The sequence below is a fragment of the Triturus cristatus genome, chromosome 4_1 (genome assembly GCF_964204655.1).
Source record: "Triturus cristatus chromosome 4_1, aTriCri1.1, whole genome shotgun sequence".
Classification (NCBI taxonomy): Eukaryota; Metazoa; Chordata; class Amphibia; order Caudata; family Salamandridae; genus Triturus; species Triturus cristatus.
Window position 1 is genome coordinate 195,076,736 of NC_140585.1, and position 17,387 is coordinate 195,094,122.

At 44.8% G+C, this 17,387-nt stretch overlaps 1 protein-coding gene across 4 annotated transcripts in view; it reads left to right on the forward strand.

Moving 5' to 3' along the window:
* The window catches only part of LOC146854003 (glycine N-phenylacetyltransferase-like), a 401,407-nt gene that overhangs the window by 206,118 nt on the left and 177,902 nt on the right, over positions 1–17,387 (forward strand). For all 4 annotated transcript variants that reach the window (XM_085651867.1, XM_085651868.1, XM_085651865.1 and 1 more), the window contains one exon: positions 7,840–7,966. In XM_085651867.1, coding sequence (XP_085507993.1) covers positions 7,840–7,966 — 127 coding nt within the window. The remainder of the gene's footprint in view (positions 1–7,839; positions 7,967–17,387) is intronic.

Genomic DNA, 17,387 nt, shown 5'->3' on the forward strand with positions numbered 1-17,387 from the left:
CAAAATATGCAGCAGGGTTTCATTACACGGCAAAAAAGCAAAGTTATGTGGTGTAATGGAGCACATTTTGTGAAAGTGTTACTTTATTATTTTGACATTTCACGCATGCTAACACTATTTTGGCAAATATTACACCTCATAAGTACCAATTTAACACCCAAATACAACAAAAAGCGACCTGTCAACCTTTGCGAAGTGTCTTCCACTTCGCAGCAAAATGGCTTGCCCCGGTTTTAGTAACTTATTATCCATTCAAGCTAGAAACAATTTTTGTGGGCTAAAATCTGAAAATTATACAGCAGATGTGGCACATGTGACAAATCTATACTCATCTGGAAAAAGCCACTGCCGCATAATCTTATAATTCTAGTGTCCCTGACCTTAGTTAAAAAATGTGAGCATTCTGTTAGGCATTGGGTGTGTATCAGAAGGGGATCCTTCCAGTACAAAAACTATCTTCTAAGATGTTTCTCACTCTATGTATGCTGTACAGTACATCATACTTGCAAAGTCCCAAAAAGTTGGAGACTATTAAAAGTTGCTCTACTGTTATGCCTGCCTTGAGGAGACCTACTGATTTGGCTCAAATACCTGTATATGAATGTTATTAGATAGGGATTTGCCTATAAACCTGTGTGTGGTTGGATGGTAATGCCTATGTACCACCTATGAAATGTCCACCTTGATACAAAGGAGCACAATTTAGGGCATAGTACTACTTGACGTTACTGTGGGCAACTTTCTTACACAAAGCATGATTAGTGTTGGAAACTAAATCCCACCACAACAATGAGTGCTGAATTTGTGTCACTTTTGTCAAGCTTATTTAGCACAAAGTGTTAATAAATCTGAATCAGAATCTGTAAACAGGTTCTCGTCAATATTATGAGTTCGATTTGTGTTTTTACTGCATGCTAATGTAAGGTTACCAAATGACCAATGCAAAGCTAATGTAGCTGAGTACAGCTACATTAGCTTTGTACACAGTAAAATCAGAAGGCAATGAAGATGCCAAAGAAAAAGGGGCCTCTGAAACATTAGAGAAAAATGGCTTGCACCTGCATTAAGTATGTCAAATTTCTGTAGAAATGTTCAGGCTTGTAAGGAAGGTCTAAACTAGTTCCAACAGCTATCATTTAGGTATGGTTCTTGAAGAGTGCCAAGTCATAAAATTTACAAACACCTACAGTTTCAGAAGTGACTAAAATTGTATATGTACCAATTCACCTAACTGCATATTAGTGCTTTTTATCAAAATGTAGGTCAATTTTCACTCTCTCTGTGGCACATCTTGTTTATCTGCAGTGATGTTCACAGATGAACGTGGAATCATGTCTTTGAACTGTATGCCCCCTCACCCAACATCTTCCATAAGGGCCACACTACATCCACCATTCTTAACAACCATGCAGTCCAAAGGGGTGCCTAGAATCACATGGCAAATCAGAATACATCACAGGTTTGTCCGGAGTATTAAGCACTATATAAATGCAACAGGCCCAGACCACATCAGTTTTCCTGTTCTATAGCCATCAAAAGTGGTGAGGTGTGGATGCAGGCGTCTTAGCGGTACCAAGGGTGGTGGCACATGCCAAGGCTGCCTGCCACTTTACCTTTTGAGGATTCAAGAGGAGAATAGACAAGATGGCCGAGAAGAGACAGTGTGCGCCACCTGTGATGTTCACATAATTTTAGTCAGGGGTGTGGCTCACCAATGGCAGTCACTCCAGGTAGCATTACAACCCATTTTTCTTTTGTACACCATGCCACCTCAGTTTGGACCCTGCCATATGCAAATCAGTCTTAAATCTGCTCCAATAGGAACAGTCCACTCCGAACTGCAAGCCAGGCCCTCCATGAACTAGGAAACAAGGAATCCAAGACGGGTTTTGCCCTGATTGGGGCTTCTCAGTCGGGTGTTAGTAAGTTACATCAAACACACAAAATGTGATGGGAAGAATGCTTGCAGTAGGTCTAACCAATGGCAAACACTCTGGGTAGCATTCCAGTTCTTTTTTAAACCAGGCCAACTCAGTTTGGACCCCGCTATATCCAATTCAATCTTGACTCTACTTCAATAGGAGCATTCCAGCCCGAACTGCCAGGCCAGGTCCTCCTTGAATCAGAACACAAGCAATCCAGGAACAGTTTCGCCCTGATTTTGCTGAGAAATGTTTTGAGGTACCACCCTGGGTTTACTTCTGTGTGGTCACTTCATCTGAGAGTGGTTGGGGAAGAGTCATTGCCACAGAGAGTGAAACCGGTCCCAGGCAGACTCTGGTAAAATTCGGAATATAAGCTATAGCAGGCCAGAGGCCAAACAATCATTCAATTGGTTTTTGCAGGAGCTTGTCATGTGGTAGAAAAGAGTATGGAAACAGGGTGGAAGTTGATAGATTAAGCGAAAAGGCAGCAAAATTAAGGCAAAATAAAAAAGTGGAATTAAATAGAGGGGATATAATGAGATGGGGAAGAGGAGGGCAGTTATGGAGGTAAGATAGTCAGGAGGGTAAGAATGGAGGGGTGAGACTTGGATATGAAGTAGAGGAAATAAAGGTAGAGGAAAGACAGGATACGAAAATGAACAAGGAAATAGAAAAGAAAGGATGGAGAGAAAGAGTGACGAGTAGAGAAAAATTAGAAAAGGTACTGGATAGGAAAGAAGAAAAGTAGGAAGGACAGAAATAATAGAAAGATGGAGAGAAAAGATAGTTTAAGAGGAGAGATTTGAATGTAGAGAGAAAAGAAGGCATGCATGGAGAGTATGAGCTATGTAAGTGAGATAGAAAAATGAAGAAGGGAATACGCAAGAAAGGGAGAGAAAAAGAAAGAAAGAGGAGTTAAACATAGAAAGGAGAGGAAAAAGGGAGGGAGAGAAAAAAGAAAAAGACAATAAAACAACCAGACCGGGATAGGTAGACCAAGAGGTGACAAACAAGGAGGTCATAGACAAGAAGAGGAACGAGATGAGAGAAAAGCATAGTAAAGATATAAATGAGATACAGTGAGAGAGAACAGGAAGATTAGAGAGACTTTTGGGGAGTGAGCAAAGTAGGACGTAGATTGAAGAAAGGAGACAACATGAGGAAAAGTGGATCGGAGTGGAAATAAAGAAAGAAAAGTGGGTAGTGTAAGAAAGCCAGCGTGGGAGGGAGATATAGGGGTAGTACAGGGCCACGGGACTAGGTCTAGGGGGGGGAGCACCTGGGTGGAGGGAAGAGCACTTGGGTGGAGGGAAGGGGGGGTGGGGGGTAAAAATGGAAAATGGAAATTCTTGTGGTCCGCGATGAAAAATATGTTGGCAAGAAGTTATTCTTAATAATTAATGTCTATTGGAGGGGTTAGAGTTGTCTCTTTCAATGTCAATGGATTGAATAATTATAAAAAAAATGCGCACTATCGAGCTCTGGATTAAAACAGAGCGCCCAGCAGTTGTGATGCTGCAAGAAACTCATATTTCTGTGGATAAAATTAACTCTTTTCCCATGATTAAAAATTGGTCTTCATATCGTGGGTTCTCATGTGCTCAGGAATCTCAAAGGGGAGTCGCACTTTTTATTAATCGTAATTTAGATGCAGAAATTATCCAGTTTGAAGATGGAGGAGCAGGGCGGTGGTGTTGGGCTACTTGTGTAATTAAAGACAGGAATAGGCCGATTACCTTTGTTAGTTATTATGCCCCAGTGGAAGATCGTGCCCCCATCTATGAGGAGTTATTTCAATCACTACTAATGGTCAGGGGAGATATAGTTATAGGCGGGGATTTTAATATTCTTATTGATATAAAACTAGATTCTACTGGTCTCTTAAAGAAACAATCTAAACCAAAGTCATTAAGGTCCATTATGAAGAACTCCGCATTACTCGATCTTTGTGACCCATGGCGATTAAAATTTCCTCATAAACAAGAATTTACTTATTGGTCGGGAAGACATAGATCCTCCTCTCGTATTGACTTCTTTTTGGCCTCTAGTTTATTAAAATTTTCATATCAGAAATTTTTGCATAATGGCTTTTCAGACCACGCAATGCTGGTAATCGAGTTTAAAGTAGGGGAAGAAATTAAGCCCCCCAAGAGATGGATATTTAATAAAATGTACCTACAAGATAGTAATTGGGTTTCCTTTCTAAAATCGGAAATTGTTGATTTTATTGCCCGTAATTCATACACGGCTCCATTACATATTATCTGGGACTCACTAAAAGCCTTTGTTCGTGGTATTATCATCGCTAAAGACGCAGAAGAATGGCGTACTATTAAACAGACTAGGACCTTACTCTACCAAAGAATCTGTTCCCTAACTCGGCTTCGACAATCCAATTTTTCTAGTCTCGCGCAAAAAAAATTAAATGAGGCCAAACGTGAACTAAGTACGCTTTTTGCTACACAGAGTGAACAGCAATTTCTTATACAATCTCAAAGGATCTATGAGGAGAGTAATTTTTCTGGCAAACTCCTTGCGTGGCAGGCTAAGGAGCAAGCTGCTGCAAATTTAATTCGTACTTTGAAGTCACCTATCACCTTGATAGACACATCACAGCCTGATGTTATTGGTACTATAATGCTCTCTCACTACAAACAGATATATAGTCATCATCAGGAAATAGACCATTCTAGGCTCTTACATTTTTTAGCAAGATATGATATGCCTTCTCTATCTCAGGCAGACAGTGGAGCAATGATGAGTTTATTTTCAAAGTCAGAGCTGGAATTAGTGGTAAAGAACCTCCCAATTGGTAAGGCCTGTGGCCCGGATGGCCTCCCCACTGAATTTTTTAAGGTTTTCTTCTGCGCCTTTTCTGATTTTTTACTACAATTAGTTAATTATATGTTAATGGGTGGGCAAGTTCCAGATTCTTTCGGGGAGGGCACAGTTGTTAGTTTTCTCAAAAAAGGCAAAGATCCCAAAGATCCCAATTCATATAGGCCTATCACATTACTCAATACTCATTATAAGATCCTTACTAAATTATTATCAATACGTTTTAATCACATTGCCAAGGATCTTATTCACCCGGATCAGAATGGCTTTGTGGCAGGCAGACAATTAGCTACAAATACACATTTTCTTACTGAGGCTTTAGATTATTTTCAGATAAATAAAATTTCCGCTTTAATTTTATTATTAGACGCGGAAAAAGCTTTTGATTTAGTGGTATGGACAACTTTATTTGTTATTTTAAAGCACTTTGGAATTCCTCCACAGATTATTAGCTTAATTCAGAATTTGTACACGGGTGCCAAAGCCAATATAATTATTAATTCAGTTATGGTTGGTAAAGTATCGGTTCAACGGGGCACCAGGCAAGGTTGCCCCTTGTCCCCTATTCTTTTTGCATTTTTTATTGAACCATTAGCCACAGCTATTCGGGAATCCGTAAATATCTCTCCTCCTATTCCTTCTATGGCAAAAATCAAACTATATGCCGATGATATTTTGCTACTGATTAAGTCGGATATTCAATCTCAAACTGCCGCTCTTCAGCTTTTTGAAGAATTCGAACATCTGGGTGGTTACCGAATTAATAAAAAAAAAAATGAAATATTAGTTTGTGGTGGGGGTGAGGTTGAGCTACACACTGATTTACTCGGCTGTATTAATTCAAGACCGAAGAGGTATTTAGGAGTTATGTATTCTGTTTTGGTTTCCGATTTAGTTATGTTGAATTTTGATCCTTTTCTACGCAAGGTTCAATCTTTATTTAATAGATGGGACTCGTTGCCATTTTCCATCCTGGGGCGAGTGGCACTTATAAAAATGTCTATTCTTCCGTTATTTAATTTTTTATTTTCTGCCATTCCCTGTTTTTTGCCCAGTGGTTTTTTCTCAAAAGTACAATCATTATTCACAGGGTTTATATGGGCAAAAAAAAAGTCCCAGGATAGCAATGCGGATTCTTTACGCCGATACGGAATTGGGAGGTTTAGCCATACCCAATGTTAAAGATTACTATAGCGCATATTTTGCCCAATATTTAGAGCGGTTCAAATCTGGAATGCAGACCCCAACTGTGTTTATTAATTTTCTTTTTGACAGAATTTGTCATGAGGTTCAGATTCCTTCTCCGTTACATATTCCTAAATTACCGAAACTTACTCGTTATAAGACGATGCTTTGGTTCTTTAAGCGTCAGGATGTCTTTCTCAAAAGATATTCTCTCCCGCAATTTAATATTAGAACCCCCTTAAGAAATGCTCTCCTTTTTTTGGGAATTAAAATTGGAGTCGACATTGCACTACAATGGGCACTTTTGGGATTTCATTCTTTGTTAGATTTCTTGAGGGAGGGGACATGGCTGTTACCTGGAGAGATGCAGCTTATTATTCCAGGGAATTTTATGTTACTTGGTTCGTATGTTTCAATCTTTAAAACGTTGGTACAAGTTGAACCAATAAGCATTGGTTCCTCCAATCAGCTATGGGACGATTTGTTTATGACTTCTAGGACGAGGAAGCCAGGGGTATGGAAACGTGTTTTAGCACAATATACTGAGGACGATCTTAGCCAAAAAGCAATTAAAAAATGGCAAGAACAGGAGAATCACGTACTTACTATCAATACTTGGAAAATTATAAATAAACTGAATTTTAGTGTTCTTCGAGGATCTAATTGGAGAAGAATGCTATTCTTCAGTAAATGGCTTCTGTATCGTACTCCTGCTGCCATTGCTAAAATGTTTGCTAACACTACTGCCACCTGTTTTAGATGCCAGCAATATACTCCTGCAAACTGGTCCCACACTATAGCTAACTGTGTTAAAATTATGCCTTTTTGGAATGAGATATTCGAATACTTGCAAAAGTATTGTGGGATTTTGATTACTTATAATGTTAAATTAATATTGTATGGATACGATTCTGATCTTGGCTTGACAGAACAGAGGGTTAAACTATTATTTATTGCAATGGCAGTTGCAAGGTCATTAGTCCTGCAGAACTGGAAGTCAACTCAAGTTCCTCTTTTTAGTGCCTGGCTCCAAAAAATTAGGAATGTTAGAAAGACTGAAATGCGATATGCACAGCGAATAGGTGGGATTATGAAGTTCAATAGAATTTGGAGTCTTTACTTTGTGTAATGGTCGATTTCCGTATTTCGTAAATTATTTTCTCCATGTTATTCTGTATTTTTATTTTCTGCTTGCCAATTTATGCAAATTATTTTCTTCATGCCATTTATATCTTTATTCTCTGTTCGCCAACTTATGTTATTGTCAAATTGTAACTCTGACACAAGAATTTCAATAAAAAAAATTAATAAAAAAAAGAAAGAGCAAGAACAGAAAAAAAACGAAAAAGGAGGAAGATGATAAGGCCAAGCTAGGAGATCAAGTGGAAGTGGACAGCAATAATAAAACGTGCGAGGAAGAGATACGAGTAGCATGGTGATAAAAAATATTGAAGTTAATTAGAACGATTAGGGCACAAGAGGCAGTGGCACACATGCCCTGGTGTGCAAGGAACCCTACGTTCCCCAGTAACGGGTGGCTTTACTACTAACTCAGAACTGTGGGGTGTTCATTTATTTGTGGCTTGCTATAGGGCTCATAGCACCTTACTATGCCACTGATTTTTGAAGCTTGCACAACGCACATGCTTGCATTTTAAGTTGTTGCTTATCTTCAATACACGCTGCCTTAGCTGTAGTGCAAAAAGCACCTTTATTGCTCACACAGTAGAAACAAATTAGAGAGAACATTGCTTATAAGTGCAGTGAATGCCCCTGTGCATCTTGAGGCAGAACTAAATATCATCCGAAGCAGTATGACATGGAAGAGGATACATTTGACATACCGTGCAATCGCTAAATACCTTTTGTGGTTTTCCAAATGTTTGTTTAGGAAATGCTGGATGATACGGACTTCTACACAAACACCTACAATATCTTCACCAAGGACCCAGAGAACCTGAGGCTGATACTGCAGAACAGCGATGTCATCAACTGGAATCAACTCCTGATGTTAGAATGTAAGTCCAACTGAATGCGCAAATACCCATATCGAACGCATATATTGTGAATAGTTCCCTTAAAAACTGATGGCTATTTTTCTTTGGTACCATGCATGTGCACAATAGATAAATATAGATAGACGTAAACATTAGGGATTTAAATGGAGAAATGTTCTCCAATACAGAGTTATAGCGCAAAAGACATCCCGAGAAGAATGATAGACGGCAGCACTCACTTTTGCTTTTGCATGGCAGTATCTAATGAAAAGTTTATTATCTATGGGTGCTGTAAAGTTGCTGCTTTTTGTATGGTGCAGGTACTTCCCAAGGATGTGCAGGAGACAGGTTATAACTGTGTAAATTGCCTTTATTCACAACTTATAATCACCTCACCGAGAGAGCGCCGGGCTACAAGCTCCGTTCGCTTCTCTCGCGCCGCGCTAACTAACGCGCATGCGCAGTAGCGTCCAATATGGCCGCTACGCGCATTCCTACCCTGACGTAGTGCGCGTCAACTAGACCGTGACACTACATATTTCCCCCTTTTATACCATACAACACAATGACCCTAACCAGGTGGTCAGTCCATTTCATAGTCTCTGAACTTGGCTGGTCTCACCACTGCTCGCCCAACCCGGGTGTGTCTTACTGGGGTGGTATGTCCTTCTTGACCTCCTTCTGCGACCGGGCTCCCTCTTCTACCTTCCGGAGTGCCCTGGCTCTCTCTCACTCCATCCTCATCGTCTTCCCGGGCTCTTTCCTCTGGGGCCCATCCATCCAGTATTTCTCTCTCACCGTCTTGTTCTTCACTCCTGTTCTCTCCGCATTCTCTCTTAGGAGCTCCTGCTTCCCTTGTCGCCCCTTCTGGTGGTGTCGCCCCTTCCGCGTCCTCCCGGGGCCATTGTAAGATTTTGTTGCACTTGGCCATGCGGTCATGGGACCACACGTTTCCATCACTGAGCAACGCTGCTCGGTCGTACACTTCTTCCACTCTTAGGGGTGGGGAGTACTTGCTTTCTCCCTTTCGCTTTAGAATTGCCAGCTTCACTCTGACCCACTCCCCTTTTTCCACCACTGTCTCCTTCACCTTTCTGTTGCGGTTGTAGTGTTCCGTGTAAATGCGTTGTGCCTTCTCCAGGTTGTGTTGTACCTCCGCTGGAGACCACTTGCTGGTGATTGTCTTCTCTTGCCAAGCAACATTGTCTCTGGTGAATGGTTGCCTTCCTCGTAGGATTTGGAAGGGGCTGTACCCCGTACCGGTGGGGGTGATGCGGTATGCCCAGATGGTGCTTTGTACTTCCTTTTCCCAGTCTTTGCCCCTCATGATGGCGGCCTGTATGGAGCCCATGAGCACCCTATTAAACCTTTCTACTTGTCCGTTACTGGCCGGATGATATATCGACGTGTGTCTGAGTAGAATGCCGTTCCTTTCTGCGAATTTGGACCATTTGTTCGAGGTGAATTGGGGACCATTTTCACTGATTATAGTTCTGGGGATGCCTTCCCTGAGGAATACCTCCTTGAGGAAGCGCAATATTGCGTCTGTGTCCATGACCTCTTGGATGTGTACCTCTGGCCACTTTGAGTACTTGTCCACTAATACGCATAGGTATTTGGGTATCCCCTGATCGTCCAGTATAGGTCCTAAGATGTCCACTGCCACCTCTTCCCATGGGTTGCTGGGATTCGTGAATTTCCCTAGTGCCGGCCTCATTGGCTTTAGTATTTTGTCCGCTCCTTGGCACTGCGCGCAGTCTCTCACGTGCCTTTCTACTTGCATATCCATCCCAGGCCACCAATACGTTTGTTTGGTCCTGGCCTTCGTCTTCACGATTCCCAGGTGTCCTTCGTGTAATATCGATAGCAGGTCCGGTATTATGTTCTCCGGTGGTACTACTCTGTTTCCTCTGTATACGAACACTCCGTCGTTCCCCATCGACAGCTCCTCTCGAACCTCATAGAACTGCCGGACCTTGGGCCTCTGTCGTCTCCTCTCCGGCCACCCTTGTATGATGTACTCCTTGATGTCGCCCAGATCTCCATCTGCTGCGTACGCGTCTTTCCACTCCTGTCTACTGATGGTCTTTTCCGGATCGTCCGCCAGGGCCACCATCTCGTCTTCTTCCTCTGTGCCACTGGTGGCGCTTTCCATTGCTGACGCCCTGCTGAGGTAATCCGCTATCTTGTTTCTCGAGCCCGGTATGTACTCCACGTCGTACCTGTACTCCAGGAGTTTCAGCGTCATTTTTGCAATCCGGGGTGTGGCGCTAGCATGGCCGCAGGACGTCAAAACCTTCACTAGGGGTTTATGGTCCGTCTTCACTTGAAAACGTGTGCCCCACAGGAACTGGCGGTACTTTCCCATGGCCCAGACCACGGCTAGCATCTCTTTTTCGATAACGCTGAACTTTTGTTCAGGAGACGTCAATGTTCTGGACGTGAAGCTGATCGTCTCCGTCCCGCCTTCTGGTCTTTCTTGCATGAGCACCGCTCCTAACCCTTTTTCGCTTGCGTCCGTCATCAATATGGATCTCCCCCGGGGGTCGTACCCATGCAGCGGGATCGCCTGGCTGGTTTCACGTTTCATCGTGTCAAACTCTTCTTGCGCCTCTTCCGTCCATGCAAACACAGTCTTGTCCCTCGTGAGTTGTCTCATGTTGTGTGTTTTCGTGGCGAAATGGTGAACAAACTTGCTGTAGTATTCCGCCATCCCTAGAAAGGACCTTACTTCTTCCTTGGATGTGGGCGGGGGCACGTCACAGATGGCCTTCACGTTCCCTTTCTTCGGTGTTATCCCGTGTTCTCCTATCTCGTGCCCCAGGTATGTGACTGATGTCATTCCGAAATGACACTTCTCCCACTCTGCCGTCAGACCGTTTTCCTCCAGGATCTTTAACACCGCTTCCAACTTCTCGTCGTGGTCTTCTAGCTCCTTCCCCATTACTAGGATATCATCCTGGAAGTATTGCACTCCCTCTATACCCTTGAATAGGCGGGCCATCAGCTTTTGGAACACTGCTGCTGCGGATGCTAGTCCGAAGGGCATGCGACAGAACTGATAGCATCCAAACGGCGTTATAAATGACGTCAGTTTCTTGCTCGTGGGGTGCAGCACCACCTGGTGGTATGCCGATTGCAGGTCGATGGTGGAGAACCATTTCACGCCTTTCGTGCGGGCCAACATTTCCTCTATGCGCGGTAAGGGGAATTTCTCTACCACGATGCACTTGTTTAATTCTCGGAGATCCACACATAAGCGCACCTTGCCGGACGGTTTCATGGCCACTACCAGTTGCGCCAACCACTCCGCGCTCTCGATCGGTTCGATGATTCCCCCGTCCTCCAGTCGGTGTAGTTCCTGTTGCACTGCCTCTCTCACTGCGATCGGTATGTTCCTTACTCTGTGCGCCACAGGGCTGACGTTCTCCTTGAAGACGATCTTGTGGGTAAACTTCTCAAGTTTACCGATCTTGCCGCCGAACACTTTTGGGTGTCTGCCCCGCCATTTTGCTGCTGTCAACTCTTCTCCGTCCAAAGTCACCAGCACTTGGATGTCCCCTCCTGGATTCAGCTGTACGCCCAACTCTCCTGGATCCATCCACCCAAGGACTGATGGTCCCTTCTCTGCGACTTATAGTTTACAGTGGGCGCTGCGTTCTTTGAACTGGAACAGCAGTCTCCTGAATCCTACCATCGGAATGGGTTCCCCTGTGTAGGTGACCGGTCGTATGTCAGGTGGTTCTAGGCGTGAGCCCAGTGTGGGTTTGAACCTCTCGTTCCATACCGATCTTTGGACGATCGTGTAAGGGGACCCCGAATCCGCCACTATGGTGATTCCTACTCCTCCGATGAGCATGTCGCACTGGGGCTTGCGCGCTCTTCTCCCCTCGATGCCCAGTACCTGGTCTTCCACGCACAGGACTTCGTCGTCTTCCTCCTGGCCGTCTTCTTCTTCACCTATGTCCTGCGCCATGAATTTCACTGCGCGTTGTTTCCCTTTCCTTCTGCACACCTTCTCATAGTGGCCGACCAGGCCGCAAAATGCACATTTGGCTCTGAAGGCGGGGCACCGTTAGTCATGTGCCGCGTGGCTCGGGCTTCCACATCTGTAGCACCTCGCCGTTTCTCCCTTGTCTTGCTTCCACGGCTGTCCCCGTTTTCCTTTCGCCTTGTATGATCCTCTGTATTCTCCAGGCGCCGGTTTTCCTCTTCCATACTGGTCCGCGTCGTCTACCTTGTTTATCGTGAGTCTCGGGGCTTGATCTCTCTTTGCTGCTTCTGCGCAGCGCTTGGTCAGCTCTGCCCTCTTCACTATGGCGATCACGTCTTTCAGCGTCGCATCTCCACTCGCCCACAATTTATCTTGCACAGATTTGCTTGTCGTATGCATTACGATTTGGTCTTTGATGAATTCGTCTTGTAATACCCCATATTTGCATGTTATCGCAAGTTTCCTCAGTGCTGCCACGTAATCGTCTATTGTTTCCCCCGCTTCTTGCTTCCTCTGCTGGAAGTTGTAGCGGTCGATGGAGGTGCATACTGCGGGACGATTGTGGTTGTCCAAATCTTCAAGGGCGTGTTTGAACACGTCGGTGTCCGCTGCCTGTCTGGCGACCGGTGTTAGGTTTTGGAATACCCGTATGCCTTCTGGTCCCAGGTTGTGCAAGAGTATCCTCTTCCTCCTGGCGCTGGAGAACGCCTCCTCGTTCTCATCTTCCAGCGCTTCTAGGTAATTTTTGAAGTACTCCCTCCAGTCTTCTCATTTCATTTGGGGTTCTCCTGGTCGTGGGAGGAACGGAACCGGCGTCGTTAATGCTGATGCCTGCGCACTCATCTTGACGTCCGCCTGTTTCCTCGGGCTACCTGGCGCTTCTGTCCTCTCCCCCCTTCTTCGGGTCACTGGGATCTCGTCAGAGCTGCCTGCGCCGTCTCCACCCGATTCCGCCAGGGTCTCTGCTGCCGCACTACGGTTCGCCCCTGACTTTCTTCTACCTCGTGGACGGCACACTTACTGCTCTCGTGCCTCCCTCTGGCGTCCGTCTGCCACTGCCGCGCTCTCTCGGTGCGTTGGTGTCTGTCCTCGACCTCCTGGATCTGCTCTCCGCGTGTTGTGTCGTCCCCCTGCGTAGGTCTTCCTCCTATGTGCAGGTTGGGGGCACCTCCCTCACTGTGGATCACCGGGTCCGCTCTGTCCGAGCCTCGTCGCCACTGTAAAGTTGCTGCTTTTTGTATGGTGCAAGTACTTCCCAAGGATGTGCAGGAGACAGGTTATAACTGTGTAAATTGCCTTTATTCACAACTTATAATCACCTCACCGAGAGAGCGCCGGGCTGCAAGCTCCGTTCGCTTCTCTCGTGCCGCGCTAACTAACGCGCATGCGCAGTAGCGTCCAATATGGCCGCTACGCGCATTCCCACCCTGACGTAGTGCGCATCAAATAGACCGCGACACTACAGGTGCAAAACCTTGATGACGTATGTATAAAGCCAGTCACCATTTCTATGTAATGCTTGATGAGACACCATCACCCGACTGAAAAGAATTGTATTGTTGCCATCACGAGGATGTGTGGATGGCCTGAGGGTATCCACAGTGACGACGTACGCAGGTGCATGAGACTAAATGGGTCTTGAGTTGATAGAGGATCAATTCTCTGGAGGCCCGCCGTCCACCATAGACGTGTAATAGTCCCAGTATAACTGCAGTTATCCGAGCAGCTGTGAATACCTGTAAGTGTCATTATGCAGGACTTCACTGATGTGGGTTGGGAGCAGGTCATGTTACCGTGCTGGAATGTAAGTCAACCTCCATGGTGTCTTTTTCTTAAAGAACCAGCTCTATGTACAATTTGCCAACATACAGGCGGTGAACAGAGACTTCTTCACTTATTGCCAGTGCGTATTGATCTTAAGCAAAGTATTCCTTTAAAAAAAATATTTTATTTAGTAACAAAGTAAGAACAATCGGGTGATCTGGCTGCGTACATCACAGTCTTTTGAACATAGCACTGCATCAGAGTGACATGATATAACACGACAATCATAGAACGCCTCCTGATCCTAGCAAGCAGAGCTCGGAGAAAGCAGTAAAACGAGTGTATACACGTTCATCTGTCCAGCAAGGTCAATAAAGGGAGCTAAGGTATGCAGTTTCCCCCTTCTAGTGAATATACCTTGTGCCGAAAACATTCGTTTACATGGAATCTTCACTCTCTCCCTCCGCCTCGCCAGTCTCCTTTTCACCAAGTCCTATTACTATGGACCCCAACATCCTTTAGGACGACTCTGGGGAGGAAGCGGATCACTATATATATCGGATTGCATATTGTAATATTTCATGTTGGTGTGTCGTGGGAGACCCTATTCTAGCACATTGCCACACAGCATTTAGCAAGAAGCAACCCCATGGTCACGAGTTTCCTGACACTCTTATCCACCGCTCTGTCAAAGCCCAAGAGAGCAAGCAATGGATCAGGGACCTATAAAAATCCTGTAATATTTACCAGCTTGAGAAAAATCTTTTTCCAGAGGTCTAGCACATCCAGACAATACCACGCTGTGTGCACAATCCCAGCCTCTTGCACACAGCAGCACTGACACTCCACAGTGTCACGTAAACCATATCGATGGAGTCTCTCTGGTGTATAGTACACGCAATTTATGTATTTAAAGTGTATCAGTCTGTACCTGCCGTTTAAAGGCACCCATGTGGTCATAGCGCCACAATACTGCCAATATTAATCATCGATTAACCTGTCAAGGGCACTCTGCAATTCCAGGCACTCCTTAAGCATAGTAGGCCTCCTGGCTTCCTGTGTAGTTGCATAAAGTGTTGGCATTTCTGGGGGTTCCAGCATGTCATCATTCAGAAGGTCTCGCAACGTGTGCCGAGCTCTATAATATTATAATATAAGCACTGACGTGGTGTATGCCTCATCTGCAATGGACTCCCAGCTGTTTATCCCCCTGGCTCAAAGAAATCTAGCATTTGGGATATTCCTAGTGTCTTAAGGGCTTGCACCACACCTTTCTCCCTTCTGACCGTGAACCAGTAGCACCATTCCAGTGGCATATGCGGGGAATATAACAAAGAGCCAGCTTTCCTCAGTAATAAACTCTGCCAAGCATGTGCCGTGGCGTTTAGTGAATCAAATATACTATGACGTCTAACGAAATAGCATTTGGGGCAGAGTGTAAGTCTGGCAAATCGTGCAGACCATGGAGCCAATAATGCGCATGCAAGCACTGCGCCACCTTATAGTATAGTTTTAGGTCTGGCACATTCAGCCCCCCATATCCACTGGTAGTGTAAGAATCTCCCCCTTAACCCTTGGCTGTTTGGCCCAAGCCAATTTAATCAGCAAGGAGTGTAGAGCTATGAAAAAGGTTTGCGGTAGAAGTATCTGACTGTGGAAATTTAATCCACCAATATCCTCTTCTCATCTATGTGGCACTTTCCCTTAGTTGTCTAACATATCTATTGATGGATTTGTGTGGATTTGTATGCCCAAGTATCTCACAGAGTCTGCTTTCCACTACAGTGGGAACTCTAAGGTCGATGGAACCATATCGGGAATCAGAGGGAAAATTATGGACTTATCCCATTCACGTGGCATCCTGAAAGGCCCCGAATCGGACCAACTCACTGAGTATAGGGGAGAGATTTCTCTCTGGGTCGTGTACATACAGCAGTATGTTGTCCGCGTATGCCGAAACAATGAGGCGGTAGCAAGGGAAGTGCAGCCCTCTATGCCCATGATACTCCCTGCGGGCATACGCCAAAGATTTAGCAACCAAGGCATACAATAAAGGTTATAAAGGGCAGCCCTGACGAGTAACTCTTGTAATTGAGAAGGGGCCATGACCGAATTACCAACATGGACCCTGGCAGATGGAGATGTATATAACACTGTGAATATTTCCCCCACTCCAATCTGATGAAGCACTGCTTTCAGAAACACCCACTCTACAGGTTCGTAGGCTTTCTCAGCATCCAGTATGATCACAGCAGCCCTCACATCCGGGTTGATGCATTGTATAACACCAAACAATGTTCTGAAACTTTATGTGATACCACAACCTGGAACAAATCCAGCCTGCTCAGGGCCCACCACAACCGGTACGATTGGAGCAAGTCTATACACTAGGATTTGGATTTGGGCAAATCATTTAGTGTACACATTTAGCAATGGCAAGGGTTTGTAAGAGGAGTAATAATCAGGTTGTTTGTCTGGCTTCAGAATAGTTACAATCAAAGTTTCTCTCATTGAAGGTGGCATAACATCTGCCTCCACCTTCCCCTCATAGAGTGTCACCAAAGAGGTATAAGAAGGTCCTGGTATTGCTTATAAAAGGCAACTGTAAGACTATCACTACCAAGTGCTCCGGCAATGTGTATACCTTTGAGTGCAGAGTGGATCTCCGAGGGGTCTAGGGGTGCAATGAGGTGTTCCCTTTGGTCAGAAGTGAGCCAAGACATATGTATATATTCCATGTAATCTATAATAGCCTCCTCATCTGGGGCAATTTGTGAGCTGTACAGCTCAGTGTAATAGCTACAGAATCTCCTGTATATGTGATCTGTATCATGCAATGGCTGGCCGTATTCATCCTGAACTTCCGATATCACCCTTGCTTCTCTTCTAGAGTGCATTAAGGTCACTAGGATGGCACCTGGATGCTCCTCTTCCCCATGCACTCTAGCCATGGCATATTTGCTAAGGTGTTTGATCTCACTATCCGAAGTCTCATGATATTTATCTAGCTTCAACTTGATGTCTTTTAATAATTAGGGGCTACCCAAGTGTTGGCATTCGAGATCCATTCAGGCAATATCTTTTTCCAAACTTTAAATCTGCTTCATAATGATCTGAGCACTCCAGCATATTTTGAAATCACAGTGCCCCTAATATACACCGTAAAGGTTTCCAAAACTGTGGCAAAGCTATCAACACTACCAATATTGTTTGGAAAAATCCCCTCTATGGCTTGGACTATTTCGGCTTTAAGGGCCTAGTCTAGCAAAGAATATGGCAGGATTCACCAAATAAACGCAGCTCTCTTGCTGGAGTGGAGTACCAAACACAACATGGCCGGTGAATGGTCCGACTGGGTCCTCTGGAGGGGATCACATTTAGTTACACAGAGGCTAGGCTTCTAGATATCAACCACATATCAATATGTGTGTGAACGTATGGGCATGCAATGGTAAAGCCTGCTGAACAATAGCGTCCCTGAAGTCTACGTTGTGTCAGGATACAGCTATGTGGTTCTGAGTAGGGACGCCGGTACATGCGATCACATACACACTGGCTAAATGCAAAGACTTTGCAGGATCCCAACAACATAGGACTGGGCAATACTGCGTCGACTTGTTAGATACACCAATCGAGAAATTATTGTGCCTGTGCATCCAATGATTTGTCATGTATGCCGAAGGA